This window comes from Garra rufa, chromosome 18 (assembly GCF_049309525.1).
Source record: "Garra rufa chromosome 18, GarRuf1.0, whole genome shotgun sequence".
Classification (NCBI taxonomy): Eukaryota; Metazoa; Chordata; class Actinopteri; order Cypriniformes; family Cyprinidae; genus Garra; species Garra rufa.
The window spans coordinates 1,757,531-1,777,354 of NC_133378.1; the positions used below are offsets into that span (position 1 = coordinate 1,757,531).

The following is a 19,824-nucleotide window of genomic DNA, read 5'->3' on the forward strand; positions in this document are numbered from 1 at the left end:
AATTCCAAACCACATCAATCTTAAGAACTACTATTAATTTGGTATTTAATCATTTATAACTGATATATAATTGTCCATGAAGGGTGGAAGTGAAAAAAACATGTTTTCATTTAGGCATGTTTTCTTTTACAGATAAAATGAGCAAAAAAAAAAAAAAGAATACTTCAGACTGAAAAGTCAAAAATTATTAAATGCCTATGAGAAATATTCAAAACTGAAAGCAAAGTTAAGGCATGACCATTGAACAACAAAATGCTCATTGGGTCAACACAGTCACGAAGAAAAGACACGTTAACGGCAAAAGAATTAAAAGATGAAGAACTACATATGAGAACATCAGAAAGACTGACTTTGTGTTGAGAGTGAGTCTAGAAGGACCAGCACCACATCTCTTGTAGCACTCTTTTAAGAAAGTACGTTTTTAGAGTTCATTTTAGTCCATCTCTGATTAATTCTTGAAAGATTGCTACAAGAGGATGTGGTGCTGGTCCTTCAGGAGTCACTCTTATCTGTCCATAAAGCCTATCAAAATTTGGTAATTGCCTTTTTGGTCTCATTTTATCTCTAAAAGAAAACACATTTTTTCACTTCCACCCTTCATGGACAATTATATATCAGTTATAAATCATTAAATACAAAATTAATAGTAGGTATTAAGAGTGATGTGGTTTGGAATTGGTAAAATGTGCTTGGGGAAAAAAGTGGTGGAAATGGCCCAAATTCACTGGGGGGCATGTAAGTTGGGGTAACTTTTAGATGCACACTGAGAGAGCAGCATTTCCATTTGGTGCAGTCTGCAGATATTTTACGGCCAGTCCCAAAAGCTGGCATTATATGTGACTAACCGTCGACAAAAACATCCTGCTACATTTTTATTATTGTATATTGGGCTAAGCTTATGTGTGTAGGCTACTGAATAATTTAAATATAGAAATCCCTTTCATTTCCAAAGAATGCAACCTGAGCCAGTTTTTACTCACAGCATGTTTATAGTGTGCACTGGACAGTAATGGGTCCAACTTAAATATGTACAAACATTCCAGAATGTGAGACATCCTTGGGTATTAACATTCTGGACCTAAACAAACTAAATCTGAATCTAAAACAAACTGATTTCAAAATATAACTTTCCAAAAAAGTATTCTCTTGGCTTAACTTGTGCTTGAAATGTGTCTGAATCTGTGTTTTTTGTTTTGGACTGTGTGATTCAGCCAAACTGCATCAGCGTCTGTGGAGAAGGACTCTTCAATATTATACAATTAGAGACCATAAGTGCACTGGTTGGGTTTTGAGGTTTAGTTTAATAAATGAAATCAGTGGACACTGCAAAAGATTCCATCTTTTGAGATTCTAAATTACTTACAAATGTACATTTAGAAAATGACACAAAATTGTATGAACAAATGTACACTGCTATCTATAGCTTATGAGAACTTTGTCATCGCAAGAGACAAATGTTTACAAACTCGTCAGTAGTTAACATGACCATGTCCTGCTTCTACAAAACAAAACAAAACATTTTTTCCATAATCAACTTAAAGTATTTCCGTTGGTACGGCAGGATGAACAAACCTTCAGGCGTTCAAGAAAATTCACAGATTTATAAAAAACTGCTTTACTGACATGCTTTGCTTCACTTCCCAGAACAGACAACAAACACAGACAGTGTACTGGCGTATAACAATGTCTATTTATGCTTGAACTTGCAAATATTAATTTAAACCTTCAGAGGGGCTGTCTTGCTACTTTATCCCATCCTTTGTAATTCCGAACATTTTGCAAACTTAAACCTACGACTGCAATTTTACAATACCTCATAACAGTAACCCATAGTTTAAATCCCGACTACTCCGCCAAACACCACAAGATCTGCTATCGTGTCTATATAGTCTGCAGCCAACAATTGCAATGAAACAATGAAATTGTTCTTGCATTTCCTCTATATTAAAAAAAATATATTTTAAATAAATCTGTCTCTTCTTCATATTTTTCTACTCTTGTGTAGACCATCTTAAAAGGTTTTCCATTTTCTGGCCTCTACAGCTGCCATTGCGTCCTCTGGACCGTCTGCATGCTTGTCTGACTACCGTCCTGAACACTTGGTTCTTCCGGTCTACTGTCACACTTTTTGAGTTATCATTTTGCTGATAGTCAAAACCACGTTTAATGCTTGGTTTCTCTTCTTGACTACGTCGTCCACTAACATCCTTTGCAACATGACCTGGTCTCATGTCAAGTAGTCCCCGTGATCTTCATTGTGAGAGTTATGTCGGTGTACGCGTGAAAGGGTCTGCCTGATCGGACCTCCAGGTGGAGTGGGGAGTAGTGGACCGGACAGTCGTAAAGGGCGTACATTACTCTGTCGGGGCTGGCACTGCAAATTAGCAGGTGGCTGCCCCAAATGCTGATGTTGTGGTTTTTTAAACGGGGTGGGGGTGGTCGTGGAATAGTGGGGTAAATCAGACGAATGAGTTTCATTATGATCGTCAAAATGATCACAATTTTGAGGCGAAGGCCTTCTCCGTCCACGTAAATCAGGAGATGGTTCTCTTTGGCCCAGGAACTGTTGTGGAGAATCAAAGCATGGTCCCCCTACTTGTGCATTACTTCTATGATCCCTGGCATAAAATGCCCCAATTCCCCTTCTTCGTCCTCTGAACCCTCTTGGTTGACCCTTGATTTCAGTATATCGCTGTCCTTCAAGCTGGCTCTGCGTTGGGTCCTGAGAGTGTGTTGGTTCCCGTCTTGAAAAACGCTTTTGCATTCTGTCCTCTGCATCCTCTGCAAATGTTTGGTGGCAGTCAGGGCTTTCTAGTTCACAATCGTCTTGCGCGGAAGCATGTCTACTTGCAACTTTATTCGAAAAACGTGTGAACACAGACTGTCCCTCGTGAAATTGCTCATACGGTGGATAACCACTTGGATTACCGAGATGTGGCATATGGGATTTACTGGTTGTTGGTGTTTGCGAGTCTCTGGCGTCAGTCGGCCTCTCTGATGGCCCTTCAACATTAGGAATGCTAATTTGTTTAGTTGAATTCAGCAGATGGGTTCTATCATGCATTACCTGTCGTGAACCCCTGTGACTACCCCGCGTAAAAGAGCGTCGTCCTGGAGATGGGTCCTTTGATCCAAGAGTTTGAGAAGGTCCGGGTTGAGGATCTTTAGTCGGGCATTCGTACATCACGAAACCTGAGGATTGGCCCCTGGGTCCAAAGTTTGTAGAAGTACTGGGCTGACCAAATTTAGGACGCTCTCTTAAAGGTTTGCACTTATCAAAAGTGGAAGGGTGAGGGTACTCTCTAGGATTAGGAGGTCTGAAATTACCCTTGTGCACAGGTGCTGGCCCTAATATTGACTCTCTTTGCTGAAACTGGACAGATTCATCCTCATGAAAAGTCTGCCCTTTCATAGAAGATCTATATATTTTGTGACCTAATCTAGTGGTTTCAGATTGTTCAAAGTTGCATTCATGCAACTGGTCAGGCCTGGGTTGCTGACTTTGATGAACCTGATCTGTCCCGTCCACTGGAAACCTTCTGGGCGTGTGGTTTGGATGTTTTTGGTGAACAAACTTCCCGGTGGAGAACCCTTTCTCTTTGTGAGATATAGAAGCTCGCCTGTTGTCTGCATCACGCATAAATTTTCCTCTTTTATTTTGAGGCAGTTCTCTGGAATAGAACTGATCGGTGTCAGATTGCGATAAGTCCCTAGACTGTGAACGGAAAGCTCTTTGAGGGTAATCTCCTGAATGTAATTTGTCTGTCTCGTTATGTGAATTATCTGGCCTTTGCATTGATGGCATGTTTCTCTTTTGATCGATCTGGCCAGGCTCAGAAAAATTATCTGCTTGCCTGCGTGCTGGCTGGATAGATGGGCTTCTGGAATCATGGTGAAAAACACCTGCCTGAATTCCAGATGGCTGTGATGCTGGTATCTCTCTGTGTAAAGGCAGGTCAGTAGCACCATGGGCAGTATTACCACTGTGTAGACAGGGCGAAGGCAGTAGTGCTCCTTGGTTAAAACAGTCAGCTTTGTTTTGTGGTGAATTCCCTCTCATTTCAGGTAGATTTTTGCCATAGGACTTATTTAATTGAGGCTGTGAACCCTCCCTAGGATTTTGAAACGTCCGAAATTCCTGGCTTTGATCAGCCTCATGCTTTGTATTTGAAGAACCGCTATGCTGAACTGCCAAATGTTTGTCTTTGCAATTAGTAGCCTCACCCTCTACTTCAACACTTGGCCCTGATGTGTTCGCAGATTGCATACTATCGCTGTCTGGTACCTGGTCAGATTTATGTTGGGAAGATTTAGTGTTATGCTCTGACAACGGCCCCGATTCTTGCTGGTCGGTCTTGCGTGACTGGTCACTATCGTCCTGCAAAGATCTGTCTCTCCGGCTTGAGTGTGAAATGGAGGAATAATGACGTCTTCTATACCGTGGGGGTGAAGGTGAGTCTCTGTGATGGTGATGATGCCTCTTCCTTGATGATGACGATGCTCCTTTTTTGTCCACGTAACGTCCCCTAGAGAGATGCCCTGCAGAGTGTCTACTTCTACGGTGTTTGTCTGAGACTTCCTTTGAGGCTCTAACTGTATGGGATGCTCTTGAAGAAGCCTTGTCTTGGTGGTACGACCTGTGTTCGTGCCATGACTTCCTTGATGACCTATATGTGCTTAGTGTGGACCTTCTACTGCCTTGTTTTTTGTCTGTATACTCTGAGTGTGAGCATTTAGTGTTCTTTGGTTGTGCAGTTTCAGTGTCTGGTGATCCTTCTTTTGGCATTACTTTATCAGAAGCTAATTTCTCTTTCAGAACTACACCCTCAGCTTCCTCCAGGTTCAGTAGTTTTTGTGCACTTTCTTGACCTATGGCCTCACATTCAACATCATCAAACAGGATATCCGGACTTGTTTTTCGACAGATCCGTGGATCCCTATTCTGATGAATGATCGGACAATAGGGTATGTTTTCTAAGGTTTCCTCTTCATCCCTATCAAAATGTGTTGGTGACATCAGAGCTTTAGAAACAGAGAAATGGGCCATGGAAACACCAATTGCTTCCTTCTGTAGGCGTAGAGATTCTGTCTGCTCTTCTAACTGCCTTTTCTGTTCCTCTATCTGCCTATTCAACTCTTCAAGAATTCTTTGCTGCTCAGACAATGTTGTAATTGAGATGTTATCCTTGTGATGTCCACCAATGGTGGATTTGTGAGGTATAGCATTACTTGTAAGGTAATTTTGCATCTCCTCAAACATGGTCTCATCTTCTGGATCATAAGCTATATCACTGGCAACTGTAATGGTCTCTTCAGTGTTTTTAGCCTGTGATATTTTGGGTGTATTATTTCTGAGAGTATCACCATTGGCAACCGCACTGTACTCCTCCTCAGGGTCGTATGGTCTATCATCATCATCATCAGCAGCAATGGTAGATGGAATTTTAGGTTCTAAAACTTCGGCTGGACTGAAAGTACCCATGGCCCCATTAGAAACAGCCGGATCGTACTCCTCAGGATCGTAAGGCCTATCATCATCTAATACCACTGCATCGTCATCTTTGCAAGTCTGTTGACAAATCTGAACCTTATCTGTTAATGAGCTTATCTTAGACTCTGTGACATCTGAGGGCTGTTTCTTTTGCCCAAATAACGTGGTAAGGATGGTCTGAAGCGGGGTGGCATTGGTAGAGTCCGCGGATGTGTCCACACTGACAAACGGGGTGGGTTTTGACGTGCTAGAGAGAGAAGATGGGGTGTATAGAGAGCTAGCAGAGTATGATGGGTCTGGTAACCCAACCGGAGGTAAAGAACCAGAAGGATTTGAGTTGAGGAAGATATCAGCATCACAAGTCTTAATGTGATGTTGTCCAAGATCATTTAGTGAGGTAGGATTGCTGGTTTCCTTGACATCTGCACAAATCAAAGACCTAGAATTCTTTTCGCCAGCATCTTGCGGCAATCCATCAGTACGCTTTGTTTTTTGACAGACTGCTAACCCTATTAGGATATTGGGGTGATCCTGTTCAAGCCCTAAGAAAAGACATAAAAGAACACATAAAAAACTCATTATAGTCTAATGTCAAAACCGATCGGTATGTAATCTGTGTGTGATATACCTGGTCCCTCCATAGGAAGAAGCACCGCAGGGATGGACTGTTTTGTACACAGCGGAATGAGGTAAAGATCTTTGATGTGTTTACAAATATTAGAAACAACACCGAATCTCCTTCGACTGTTGAAATACGAAAACAAAGAGACATATGCAACCTCTTCTTCTTCAGATGCTGGATGGAACCGGATTAATGATAGCTCCTGCATTTGAAGAAATAGTGCAAACAGATTTTATTAAGGGCGTTTACCTAAATATGGACTTATGCATTTACCTAAATGTGCATTTAATATATTAGAATTATTAATAATAAAATTACCTTACCTTTGCCTCTGATGTCTTTATCAAATCAACATATTCCCATACAGTCTGAGGTAATATTCTACCTCCAACGTGTATAGTGTCTGGTAAGTCCTGAACATAGAAAATGCACCTATTTAACACCCACTGGCCACATTCATTCCCCCCTTGCAAACACAGCACAGTACTTGGAGAAATAATTAATAAGCACAAGGAATAAATTAAATTAGTAAATATTAAAATGCAAACCTCTTTTAGAAAGTCAGGAGAGCCAGAAATCAAGTATCCCTTTGTGACAAATTTGGCCACAGTTGGCATGTTAAGAAAGCCTTTCCATAAAATGTTCTGTTTAGATAAAAACTGTTTTGTTCCTTTATCACAATCTGCCAGCCTTGAAAAAGAGAGAAACACCATTAGAATGAATAAAAAAAATGGTGGCATATAGGTTTTTTTACAATTAATATACAATTGTATTAGTTATGGTTGAAATGACACGCAAAAAACAGACTGCATGCACCTTGCTGTTGAGCCATATGAAGTGTCCAGTGAAGGTTTCATGAGGATAGATTTTGGCATAGGAGGAGGAGGAGGAGGCAAATGTACGGACACATGGGGTGGATGAGTCTCTTTCAGAGGTTCTGCTACATTCTTCACTGGATGCGGAGGCTGCTGTGGGTTTGAGACAGACTCTGGGCCACCAGATGATGACGGAGCCTGTCGGTATTGTGCTGTACGGGGATCTCTTCTTGAGATGGACACGATGGGAACTGATGGTATCAACACAGGAGAGAAATCTGCTGAGGGTGTTTGTGAGGCTAAGTCCTCCCCACTAGGAGAAGCAGGGGACTCAATTATATCAGAATCCAGCGCTGGTGAATCCAACGCTTCATCAATCATGTGAACAACCCATGACGCTTTCTCCTTTTCTGTATCATCTTTTGCCATCTTTATCTTGGTTTTCTTGGTTTCAGGATCATCAGTGGATAATTGGCCTGTAGGTAAGACATTCATATTTAACAAGTTGTACTGTATACAAAGTATACTTGCATAACTTTTGAACTACTTTTACAATTTTTTAGTTGTTATTTTGAGTATCTCTGAAAAATGGTTTTTGGTCAACATGCAAGATATGGGAGAATGCTGGAGTCTGGTTTATAAATACTTATACTACAGATTGTTATTGCTCTGGATACTGATTGGTCATTACAGTGGCCCAGTCATTTTAAAATATGCCAATTATTTTATTATGTATATCAACTAAAAATATAGTAACAGCTGAAAGATGTGCAACACCTGAACTTGGTATAACCATGGAAATATATCTGGTGAAGACATGAATACTCAAAGAAAAGCACTATATATGGTCCCCAAATCTGATTGGCTAATAAGCATGTGATATTAGAGTCCAACAGAACTCCAACAGTTTATAAAAATGTATCATTCCGTTTGCGGTACTTCTCACAGCGAGTGTCATGGTGGATGCCTAAATTAACTATAATTTTACAAATATTATGTTATAATATTTATGTTACTAAAGAAAGCGTCTATTTGAAAATTTGCATTACTGTTTTCGGACATGTGAGCTCCAGGACATCAGCGGCCATTCAGCTCTCATTCACACACCCAGAGCAGACTCACTTTGGCCAGATCTTCTGAAATTTACCACTGGCTCTGATGTCTCTCTAGCAGGTTAAACATATAATTCGTTTTGGGTAAAACGGGCAGTCCTTGGACTCATTAATCTATTACTTGTTTCAGAGCAAATAGTTTTGGCAAAATCTCATCATGTTCATGTAAATTCAGTGCTGTATATAAGACAGCTGCCTGTGTACTTTTGACTGAATTGCCTAACAACTCTTACGATGGCTGTTGTTGTTCAGCGGGGGACTGAGTGTGATTACCTGCATCTGATACAGCATTCATTCTTTAGCTCCATCACATTCACAATAAAACATTAGTTTGAATATCTGCTGAGGAAAACGTCTGTCGCAACATTAATATCCTTTCATCAGTTGAGGGTGATTTCTGATGACAGCGCTGCTCAGTGCTTTTGTTAGCTGCATCAAGTAGTTGTTGCAACTAAAAATGTTATTATTCAATAAATAATATTTTATATAAATCATAGCAGTATTTAATAACAGTGTTTATTATTAAATTATCACTGTTTGGAGAAATATCAAGTTTTATTATCACCATTTAGAGAAACGGTGCGTGTGCTTGTGATGGTGATTTTGCTTACATTGGAAGCTATTAGATGGCCAGACTGTTTTCATGAGTAGTAAAGACTTATGTTGCAAAAAATAAACGCTGTTGTAAACGGAAGTTATTTTTAGTTTCAACAACGGCTTGATGCACCTAACAAAAGCACTGAGCAGCGCTGTCATCAGAAATCACCCTCAAAAGATGAAAGGATATTAACGTTGCGGCAAAGACAACGTTTTCCTCAGCAGATATTCAATTAATGTTTTATTGTGAATATGAGATTGAGCTAAAGAATGAATGCTGTATCAGACGCACTCAGTTCCCCGCTCAGACCATCTCTCTTTCATAATACTCTACTACACATAATACAGTGAGCTTTTACTACAGTAATACAATAAGCTTTGAACAAACGCAATTTAATGTTCCTTTGTTACTAGTTCTAAAGTGACGTTCTGGAATCAGTAACAGAGGCTTGGGCTCAGCTGCTAAAGAATCCATGGTGGAAAGAAGCAGTTCTGCACAAAAGTTATTAGTCCCATCCCTCCTTCACTGTGATTAGTTAGCTGACCAAAATGTGACAGTGATGAACGCTGCGTTTTACCCAAAGTTGAACATTCTTCAACTCTCTGCAAAGCGCTCCCATTGAAAACAACTGAAAACAATATGCTAGTCTCTGGAAAAAAAAAAACACTTTGGAGGATACAGCCTAATGCCTGAAGGCATACATTTCCAAGTAAGCAAGCAGTGCATGTGAAGTTTTTTTCAATGCGTTTTAGAAGGTCATACCTGTACATATCCTGCAATTTAGGTCAAAGAGATGGCGTTTATGTTCCGCTGTAGTGTCTTTCAGCATGCTGCTGATCACGTCTGGTGCATTTAAGCTTATTTCCCCCTCCTGAGTCTGCTGCAGAGAAGATTTCTCCTCCTACAGACAGACAAAATGCTTGATCATTCAGAGAGAAACAGAAATGGTTCATATTTCAGTCAAAGTGCATCAGAGTTTGTTTGGAAGTGGACCAAGCCCCGTCTTTTCAGAAGGGTTTCAGACCACTTGTTTGGTGCACATCAAGGTTTGGACGGCAGCATTCACACTTACACCAATTGAATCTGACACATTCTAAGATTGGGTAACCAAGCTGTTGTGCATGATCTGCAATGTCCTTGTTAACATTGTCTAAAATTCAGTTAGAGAGAACTAGATGAATGATAAAGGTTATGATTCCTGTAAGAAACCAGGCATCACTCACCAAAGGACTGGTAGCTGGCGTCACTTTCTCAGGAGGAGCAGCTGGTTCTTCCGCATCCTCAGAAAAAAGGGATGATTCCTTCTTCAAAGACAGAGGCTCAACAGCAGATTCCTGTTGTAAACAGTGCTCTACCTCAACAAATGTAGCGTCCTGCTGACTCAACTGAATGAGCTTCACTGAAGGTATGTTTCCTTTTAAAACCTGATGACACACCTCCTGAAAACATCAGAATAAATTCATTACTCACATTATAAAAACATGCTAATAAAATAATTGTGTACACATACAAAAAAATAACCTTGTTTTTGGGATCTTTCAAGGTGAGGATGAGATACTGGTATTTGTTCTTATACTCTTCATCTGTTGTGTAACACACATTGAACATCTCTTTCTCCATGTCCACAGCCAACTTTTCAATATCACTCTCAGAAATGTTCAATTCATCACTCTGACTGAACCTGACGAAAAATATGAGGACAAGATTAAAAACAAGCACAAACACAAACGGTAAAACAAGGACTGGATATAGAGAATGCAAAGTGGTCTACAAAACCATAAACATAATTGCTTATACTGCAATAAAAGTGATTTTAACACGACTAACATTGTGTCATTGCACCTCGATCAAAAAATAACATTTGTTATAGGGTTTTTTTTTTTTATTGAAGTGTTTAAATGAAGACCTGACTTGAAGAGGTTTCTTACTCTAACCTTCTAAACAGGGTTTTAGTTAGTGAGCGGCGGATGTTTTGTCGTATCAGAAGAGGACTGGCGTGAGGGCCGGCAGAGGGCTCATCCGCGGAGGGTCTGCAGGGAAGAACTTCTGGGGGTTTGATGGATTCAACAGGTGCCTTGGATTCGGAGGGCTTTGTAGAGCAGGATAATGGGCTTTTACTGAGAGCCCCTTTCAGAAGCTCCAGTCGTGGAGAGCCTGGCATTGTTTTCTTTGCTCTTCCTGGAGTGGATTTCCTAATTACTTGGGCTGCAGGAGTTTTTAAGGAAGAGGGAATGTTCGGCATCAAAACTGAAGGCTGGCTCTGTGGTGTGTTGGTATTGGACTCAACTTTATCTTTGTCTTTAACCGCTGAAAGAAACAAAAAAAGGACATATAGGCATAAAAACATTAGAAGAATTTAGGAAAAACAAGAGTTCACATGCAGCGCTCGCTTCAACCAAACAAACCCGGGTGCGCACCAAAAGTGCAGCTCAATAAATATTCAATGTCTTCATCTTCCTTGACTCCAGCAAGAGTTTAAGTACACTATAATCTTTGGTCCACGTTTAATGATGTTGCGTTGCAAAAGGTTTTGAATGTACCAAACAGTGCAGTCAGATGAATCATATTTTTGTCAAATAGTTTCTGAGGGATCATGTGACACTGAAGACTGATAAATGCAGTCTTGATGAGCGTAAGAGACTTCTTTAAAATACATAAGTCTTACTATCAAACTGAGCAGCAGCACTGAATAAATATCTATATCTATGCTTACTGAATAAAAATAATCAACCTATAGAAATTCTGCATAAATCTGTAGAAGTATTAGATTCATAAGCTAACTAATACAAGTAAGAAAACCACGTTTACAAAGATGTTTTGGGGAAAAAATGTTTCCCAGAAGCATGCCTTTGTGTAATTATCTGAGCGTATTCCATTTGTTATGCGAGTTGTGACGTTAAAGGTATAATTCACCCAGAAATGATAACGGTCATCATTTACTCACCCTCAAGTAGTTCCAAACCTGCATGAACTCCTTTTTTCTGTTGAACACAAAAGGAGGTATTTTGAGGAATGTGTCTGGGCAAACAGCTGGGGTCCTCAAAATCATTTCTGGGTGAACTATTCTTAAATCCAAAGTATTCCAAACGTCGGCAGGAACCTTGCACTTTGGCTGCACAAAACTGAATTATAATTTCTTGAGTCAAGAAAGAGTCGGACAATACAATATATTTTTCCAGTTAATGAAACCGTAGACTAAACCATATTTGAATAACCAAGAATGTGCATGTAAATACGCTCACAGAGAGCGATAACGCTTCTCTTTGTGTCTGTGAGGAGAGTGTGAGATACATACTGGGACTGTAATCTGGAGCAGGGGTTGATGATATGGCTGACTGTACCGGCTCAACAGCTGCAGCTGGACACAGTGACTGCTTCTCCATTTCTTGCTTTCTCACACACTCTTCCTGTGCAGGTGTCTTGCTGATCTTGAAAAGCTTTGCAAGAAATGATCGTTTCTCGCCCTAAAATGTAAAAGCATAAGAGTGAAAAGAGTACACTGCCACACTAACAAACACTCAATTAATCCAAAATGTGATTAAATTTCACAACGAAATTTGTGTTATGTCACACTGTTTATTTTTTACATTTTAAATGACATTTTTTAAAGGGCTCTAAACGATCCCAGCCAAGGAAGAAGGGTCTTAATCTAGTGAAATAATGGGTCATTTTCTGAGAATTTATATACTTGTCTATCTCTGCGTCAACTCGGTGCGCTCCGGTTCAAGACAGTTAGGGTATGTCGGAAAACTCCTGTATCATTTCCTCCTCTTGAAAATCGTCCTACATCGCTGTACCAACCCAGTGTTTACAAAGTGAACATGCAAAGAAGATCAAACGCTCTTTACAAAAAAAAAAAAAAAAGGTAAAATAGTGATTTAGGATGATTTTGAAGTTGTAGGTGAAAATGAGACTGGAATTTTTCGACATACCCTAACTGTCTTGAAGCGGAGTGCACACAGTTGACACCGAGCTAGATAAGACAACCGTTTGAGGTTAAAAAGTATATAAATTGCCAATTTGTTTAGAAATTTCCTCAGCTGGGATCGTTTAGAGCCCTTTGAAGCTGCATTTAAACTGCATTTTGGAAGCTCAAATTTGCGGGCCCCACAGAAGTCCACGACATGGACAAAAAACCTGAAAAAGGATAGTTTACCCAACAAGGAACGGTGTTAATTTCTCACCCTCAAATCATTCCTCAAATTGTCATTTTTGGGTGAACTATCCAATATGGATTCAAATATTTGCAAAAATACATTGGCGCTTAGTTGCTGTTTTTATCATACTGTATGTCAATCTTGCAATGCACACCTATGGGTAACCTGGACTGAATCAAAAGTATTTTAAACAACATTACACAACCTTGTCCCCTTCCAAGTAATTCACCTGTGTGTTAACTATATATGTACTAATCATCAGTGTTATGATTTCTAGCACACATCAGAGCTACACTGAAATGATATTTACCTTGAGAGCCGGTTCAGCAGGTGGTGGAGCAGGAGATTTTGTCTCAATTTTGGGTTCAGAAAGAGACTTCATGGCCACCGCTGCGTGCCGCACAATACACTGATGACCGCAGTACACCGACTCTGGCAGAGAGTCATTACTGCAGCCTGGACCAATGCATTTAGGTAAATCCGCCTTCTCCTCTGTCTCCATCTCCTCCTCCACCGGCTGCTCAATCCCCACCTAAAACACAACACACACAATTACAATCCTAAGTATGTTACCATCGGGTTGACCAAGTTTGGTAACGATCGCATAAAAACTGTAGGAGGAGTAGTGGGCAATCTGACCATTCTGTATCATGATCTTCATGATATTCTAATACACTTAATGACTCAAAAGCAGATAATTAGAAAAAAGAAAATTACCACATGAGTCGAGTCGATGTCATGTTTTTCACTGAGACCGTTCACCGTCCCGTTCTTGCTCTCGATGTCCCGGTCGTCAGAGCACGAGGGACAAACATATTCTCTGTTCCTCCGCAAGACATGAGCACAGGCCTCTGTGATGCCCACACAGTCGACGTGATGCCGCTTTCGGCAGGACTCACAGCAGATCGTCAACCTAACAGATGGAGCCGTTAGTTTGGGTAGGGGCTGAAAAATCTGACCAATATGAAAATGCATTACCATTTCAAACATTTCACAAAGAAGCCTAATGAATAAACAAAAGATAGTTCACCCAAAATGAAAATTCTGTTAATAAATTAAGATACTGCTGATGAAATCCAAGAGCTTTCTGACCCTGCATAGTTTTATGGCCCAGAAAGGTAGCAGGAACATCGCTAAAACAGTCCATGTAACAGCAGTGGTTTGATCGTCATATTATGAAGCTACGAGAATATTTGCTGTGTGCAAAAAAAAAAAAAAAAGCAGGAGCCTGAATATACAGACAATGAACTGAGAGAGTATTCTCGTTGCTTCGTAACATTACGGTTGAACCACAGTCACATGGACCATTTTACCAATCTTTCTGGGCCATAAAACGCTTCAGTTGTATTGCTGTCTATGTAGGGTCAGAAATCATCAAAAATATCTTCATCTGTGTACTGAAGCTGAACGAAGGTCTTTCGGGTCTGGAATGACATGAGGATGAGTAATTAAACAGTAAGAAACAGAGTTTTCATTTTTTTAGTGAACTATCCGTTTCACACATATTCAAAAGAACAGTTCATTCCAAAATCAAATAAGATTCTGAGTAAGAAACAGACTGAAGCAAAACTACTAACACAATCTCAGTCGAAAAATAATAAGGTGGAGTATGAGTGAAACTCATCACACAACAGCCAGTAAGAGCATAAACCAGGGCTTAAAAACGAAAAGGAAAAAAGAAAAAATACAGGTTAGTACAGCGTTTTCTTTACTCGAAAATATAGAGTAAAGGAAAAACACATATAAAAGCAAAACATCAGTCAAAACTGTAAAGCTTTTGCAAAACAGTGCAAGCAAGCAGCATGTGAACTTTGGAGTGCTTCACAATGTACCTGAGCACAATTTTTTATTTTGTTTTGTTAATGTAAATTATTTAAGTAAAATACAGTTTTCTCCGTTCACAAAAGGTGTGCGATCTGACCTTTGTGTGAATCCATGTTCTACACTATCATGCAATTTTAATTCATTTCACAACAAACAAGCTGCATATTACTTCACATGATTTCATTTAAATGTAGGCATAATGTTTAATGCTTAGTGAAATATCCTCTGCATTTGCACTGAATTTACAGCGGAGCGCCGTTTGAATTTGCAACTGTTTGATTGTACAATTAAAATACTATAGAAAAACAATAAAATAACATTATTAAACCCCTTAACAGCCATTGAAGAAAGTGTTTCTGTTTGGAACTATTAAATTTGAAGTTTCTGTTTCTGGTTACGTTCCTGTCAAAATGTCGTTCATTTCGGTTTCTGTTTTCTTTCTTTGAACTGGTTAATGGGAGACTTTTTTTGGGAAAAGCACCTGTCAAGTTTGAGATTTTGGCCTTTTTGGTTTTTCATAAAGTGTTTTTTCAGACTAGTGGAAAGAAAACATCCAAAAGACACTGTTAAGTGTTTCTTTAATAGCACTTTATCTATTTGTGTCAATAGATTTCAAATACAATACATATTTTTAAAGGCCGTTTTCTCAAAGTGAGTTTTTTCTCCTACACTGAGCCATAAATCTCCACTTCAGCAGCACTTACACACACCATTTTTTTCCTGTCTATATCCTGAAGGTTTTTACAGAGGGGTTTGTTCATATATTATTTGCTTGATTTTATACAACATTTTTGCACCCCAAAATTCTGTCTGTTCTAAGTTGTTTTTTCTGAATTATGGAGTGACAAAATTAGATATCCAAAATCCCCTCTGTAAAAACATTTGACTCTAATAAGTCAAAAAATGTTTACAATTTTGAATCTGACTTCATCCAGTGTTTAGGTTTTTGTACTAGAGATGTATGCAAGTTAGCACAAACTTCATGAAATAATGGCTCATTTGCATATTTAAACCTAACATTTTAGAAAGCTTGTAATACAATAAAATGTTTGCAATTATCAATGTAATCAATCACCTGAGTAAGTCAGGTCATCGCTATTTTTACCCTATTCACCTGCAGCATCTCACCTAAAACCTTAAAACCTTAAGTTCCCAAAAAGAAACATGTTTGATGTATTCATTGGACTTCAAATATACTCTCAGAGTATTTACGTTTTAGTTGAAGCTGCCAAACTTCACCTGACTAGATTAGATCACATTGTCCATTGTCTATGGCAGTGCTTTCATCTGAGTGACTAAAACCTGCACTACTTTCACGTCAGACGTGTCACACCACAGACTGGCATAAAATCACAAAATTAGTTCCTTCCTGAGTAACACTTACCGATCATATTGCAAAATCAACTTGAACGGGCCCATGATGCTCACCTGTTACTGTGTCCTTGTTGACATGTGCCACAGACAGCATCAAGATTCATCCTTTCTGTATCTTCCTCTCTATTTTCAGAGAACTGCTCCTGTTCTTCATCCTGATGCTCTTCCTCTCCAAACTCTTTCTCTACTCTTTTAGCCGTTCTAGCTTCAGTGGCTTTCCACAATCCTGCGGTGGAGGAACACACCGTTTCTACTTTTGATGTGACGTCAGTGTCATCCAGCTCCTTCACTTCCTGTTTCATCAGTAATCTCATCCCTACATCGATATCTTCTGTACTTTTTGCAACAACATTATCTTCACGCTTGAGTTCTTGCAGCCGTCGAGCCACGGCTCGCTTACGAATCTCTTGGAGATTGAGATCGTCGCTATCTTCGGCTCGATCCGACGCGAGTCCTTCGCTGACGCTCTCCTCGGCTGATTTCGGCTCCGCGGCGCAATCCGTCCACGCTTGGTCTTCCCTGCTCCACTCATCGTCTGCGGGTGCGAGCGCAGGCAGCAGCGGGTGTCCTCGACCCCCTCGCCCTCGACCCCCTCGCCCTCGTTTAGGGGCTACAGAGATGGCACCGCCCCCGTCGGCCCGTTTGCCTCGTCCACGACCCCTGCCTCGAGCCTTGGGCGGGCGACCCCTGCGGCGCTGGACCGGAGGAGGACCGCTGTCCACAGAGCCAACAGCTTCCATGAACTCCCGTCTAGCGATGGTGCTCCGGCGGAAACCCCAGCTCTTGGTCGTCTCTGTAGTGCTGGAGCCTTCCACATCCATCTGACTTAAGAGGAGAAAAGATGACAACTACATTATCTTCCTGGTTAACTAGCACAGCACACGACTCATTTCCACAACAGCTAAACATAAAACAGTCTAAATGTAATCTCTAGGGATGCACAGAATGTTTGACAACCGAAATCTTCGCGAAATAAGTGAAAAGGCTGAATTAATTCAGGGCTCGACAATAAGGACTGCCCGAAGACGTTCGGGACAGTAGACCGGACCATCAGTGGCCCGATCGGCCCGATGCTGCCCTGTCACTAAAGTTTAATTTGCCTGCGACTGTTTGTCAATTGCATGCAAATACAGCCTTAGAGTCGAGAAACAGCTCGTGTTTTAAGCCTGTAAACGCCACCTTCTCTGTGATGATGTTAACCCCATATTGCTCTTCGTTCCTCTTACCTGATTGGATGTTGTGAGCACTGTTTTTTTGTAACCTGGTAACAACCAGTACAGCGAAGAGACGGAAACATGGTGGCAACATCAAATTATGAAGATAAAAGAAAACGTCTGTTTCTAACGTCTTGGAAGCAGACTTTAACACAACACAACGGAAAAAAATGAGGTGATGTTTCGCACAGTTTGCCGTCAGTTTCCAGGAAAAGCAAAAGCTGATGATTAAAGTCGACAGCACACAGCGTGTCTGGTGGCTAAAAGGGTTGACGATAACCCTTCATCTGCTCCACTGAACTTGATTGCGAGACGTATGAACGAAGATTATTATAAGCGCTTTGAGAAACTCATTAACACAGCATTATCACAGCATTAAGAACATACAGCCCTTCCTGTCAGTCGAACAATGTATTGATATGTTAAAAAAAATGTTGATTATGATAGAGCTTTGTGATATCGCAAACTAAGACGAGAGACAGCTTTTAATCATTTTTTTGGGAGTTTGTAAAAGAGATTAATTTAATACAGCAGTTAAATAAAGAAGAAGTTATTATTAAGTGACTTACATTGTCTAAAAATTTTACATTTTGGCAGGGCAAGTAAAAATATGAAGCACTGGCCCAATCGGGCCAATAGAAAAAATCCTTAGCGTTGAACCCTGAAATGATATCGATCAATGATGAGACGTGATCAGATAGAGATGTGCACTAATGATCAAACATGTGGTCAGTGTGGAAGCATTTAAAACTGTCTGAGAAAGACGCAAAAATCATTCCGAGCAGCGACAGCGAGAGACTGTTTAGAAGCGCATCGCATGTCTTCATGAGAAGAGAAAGGTTACTGTATGATGACTGAAATCATCCATTAGTCAATCAACTCCAGAACGTTCTGTTGTCTAATACACCAGACACCAATTGTGTTTATTCTGACAGCAGCTCCTTAGCCAGGGTTCAAAGACCAAAGATGACAATCATTCACAAATCTGCTGAAACAGTAGGACTGAGCTCTTCTTGTGGGTTTACCACTAAATAAAAGACAACATTCAGAAATGTTAGTATTGGCATTTTACTGTTGTTCTGTCAAATAAAATAAAAAAAGTAAGACAAAAATCATTCCAACAGCTCTAATGGGGCGTTCACACCAGACGCGACTTGCGCGAACATTTGGACGCTTGAGTTTACTCGCTTCATTTGAGCGTGAAATTTGCGTCATTCGCGCGTGAAATTTACTTCACAACAGACGCAAATTCGCGTCATGGGAGGGGCGTCTGCCAGTCGTCAGCGGGAAAGAAGTTGTAAAATAGGTGAATGAGATTGGTTAACACGGCGCTCCTGATTGGTTAACACGGCGCTCCTGATTGGTTAACACGGCGCGAATTTTCGCCAAAGTTCAAATTTTTCAACTCGCGCGAATCACGCGTCAAACGCCCGAAACGCTCAATTCGCGCGAATAGCGCCACAGGAAGGTCTATCGCGTCTTTGCATTGACTTAACATGTAAATCACTCGCACAATAATTCGCGTCTGGTGTGAACGCACCATAATAATACATTTATTCTAACATTCTCCTTTGCTCAGCGAGGCTGCATTTATTTGTACATTAAAAACACACGCCTGATTCAAGAAGGGAGTCTTAAAAATGGAAAAAGAATATTATTTTACTAACTTATTCATTTTAAGTTAAATTGTGCTTTGTTGGTAGGATATAATGTCTACTACAATGTTAAAAATGTTCAGTGTTACGTAAATATTTTTAAATTGTTGTTTTGTAATTCATTTTTTTTATTTGAAAAGCAGGACTAACCGTAAAAAGCACATTTGGCTATTTAATTTGCGCAATGGTGAAAAACACGAAAAACCGTGTTTGGTAATCTGCCTTCAGCCCAGTGTTTCATTTTATTCGGCTTCGGCCAAGAATATTTATTTCGGTGCATCCCTAATTATTTTAGACTTTCATTTCACTATTTGATAAAAAAAAAAAAAAAATGTTGACATTTTACAAACATCCATTAGAGAACTTTCTGAACACAAACATTGCCTGATGGCATTTTGAAGCAGTACATTTCAACAAAAATATTCTTTAAACACAAAGGAATCTGCAAAAAAATTAGACACTGAGGGTCGGTCAATAAAAATAAATGATTAAGTCTGCAATGACAAATCACCTTGTGAAAACAGGCCAGCCATGTCTACACTCCACATTTGCTAGTTTTCTACGGTGGCCGAGAGAGGCCAACGCGCTGCAAACAAGAAAACACATGCAAACAGAAAAAAACGACAACAAATTAAGAAAACATCTTCATCAGTTTGACAACACAGGCGCTGCAAATCCTCGCAACGCAAACACAAATACGGAAACACGCTGCAAATTCTCACAACACAACCAAACTCAGAAACGCGCTGCGAACACACGAACACGCTGCATATAGCACGGTCCACAATGGAAATGTTTCAGGGGGACCTCAAAAAGTGACGAACCCATCTGGGACCTGGTTATTTATATCACTTTAACCTTTAAGTGATACTATACTATCACTAAAAGGCGATAGTTCACCGATAGCACCTCTGCTCTGACCAACAGCCACAGAAGAAATAACCAGGTCCCAGATGGGTTCG

General features: G+C 40.1%; 1 protein-coding gene across 1 annotated transcript in view; it reads right to left on the reverse strand.

Annotated features, from left to right (window-relative positions):
* Window positions 1–1,291: 1,291 nt before the first annotated feature.
* LOC141291437 (death-inducer obliterator 1) overlaps window positions 1,292–19,824 on the reverse strand; it is a 20,075-nt gene continuing 1,542 nt past the window's right edge. Inside the window, exons 2-14 of the mRNA XM_073823601.1 lie at window positions 16,048–16,818; window positions 13,513–13,708; window positions 13,106–13,327; window positions 11,934–12,102; window positions 10,573–10,945; window positions 10,160–10,319; window positions 9,862–10,077; window positions 9,401–9,539; window positions 6,930–7,404; window positions 6,662–6,803; window positions 6,437–6,526; window positions 6,120–6,315; window positions 1,292–6,033 (exon numbers count right to left, since the gene is read on the reverse strand). Coding sequence (XP_073679702.1) covers window positions 2,228–6,033; window positions 6,120–6,315; window positions 6,437–6,526; window positions 6,662–6,803; window positions 6,930–7,404; window positions 9,401–9,539; window positions 9,862–10,077; window positions 10,160–10,319; window positions 10,573–10,945; window positions 11,934–12,102; window positions 13,106–13,327; window positions 13,513–13,708; window positions 16,048–16,814 — 6,951 coding nt within the window. The 5' untranslated portion in view covers window positions 16,815–16,818 and the 3' untranslated portion in view covers window positions 1,292–2,227. The remainder of the gene's footprint in view (window positions 6,034–6,119; window positions 6,316–6,436; window positions 6,527–6,661; window positions 6,804–6,929; window positions 7,405–9,400; window positions 9,540–9,861; window positions 10,078–10,159; window positions 10,320–10,572; window positions 10,946–11,933; window positions 12,103–13,105; window positions 13,328–13,512; window positions 13,709–16,047; window positions 16,819–19,824) is intronic.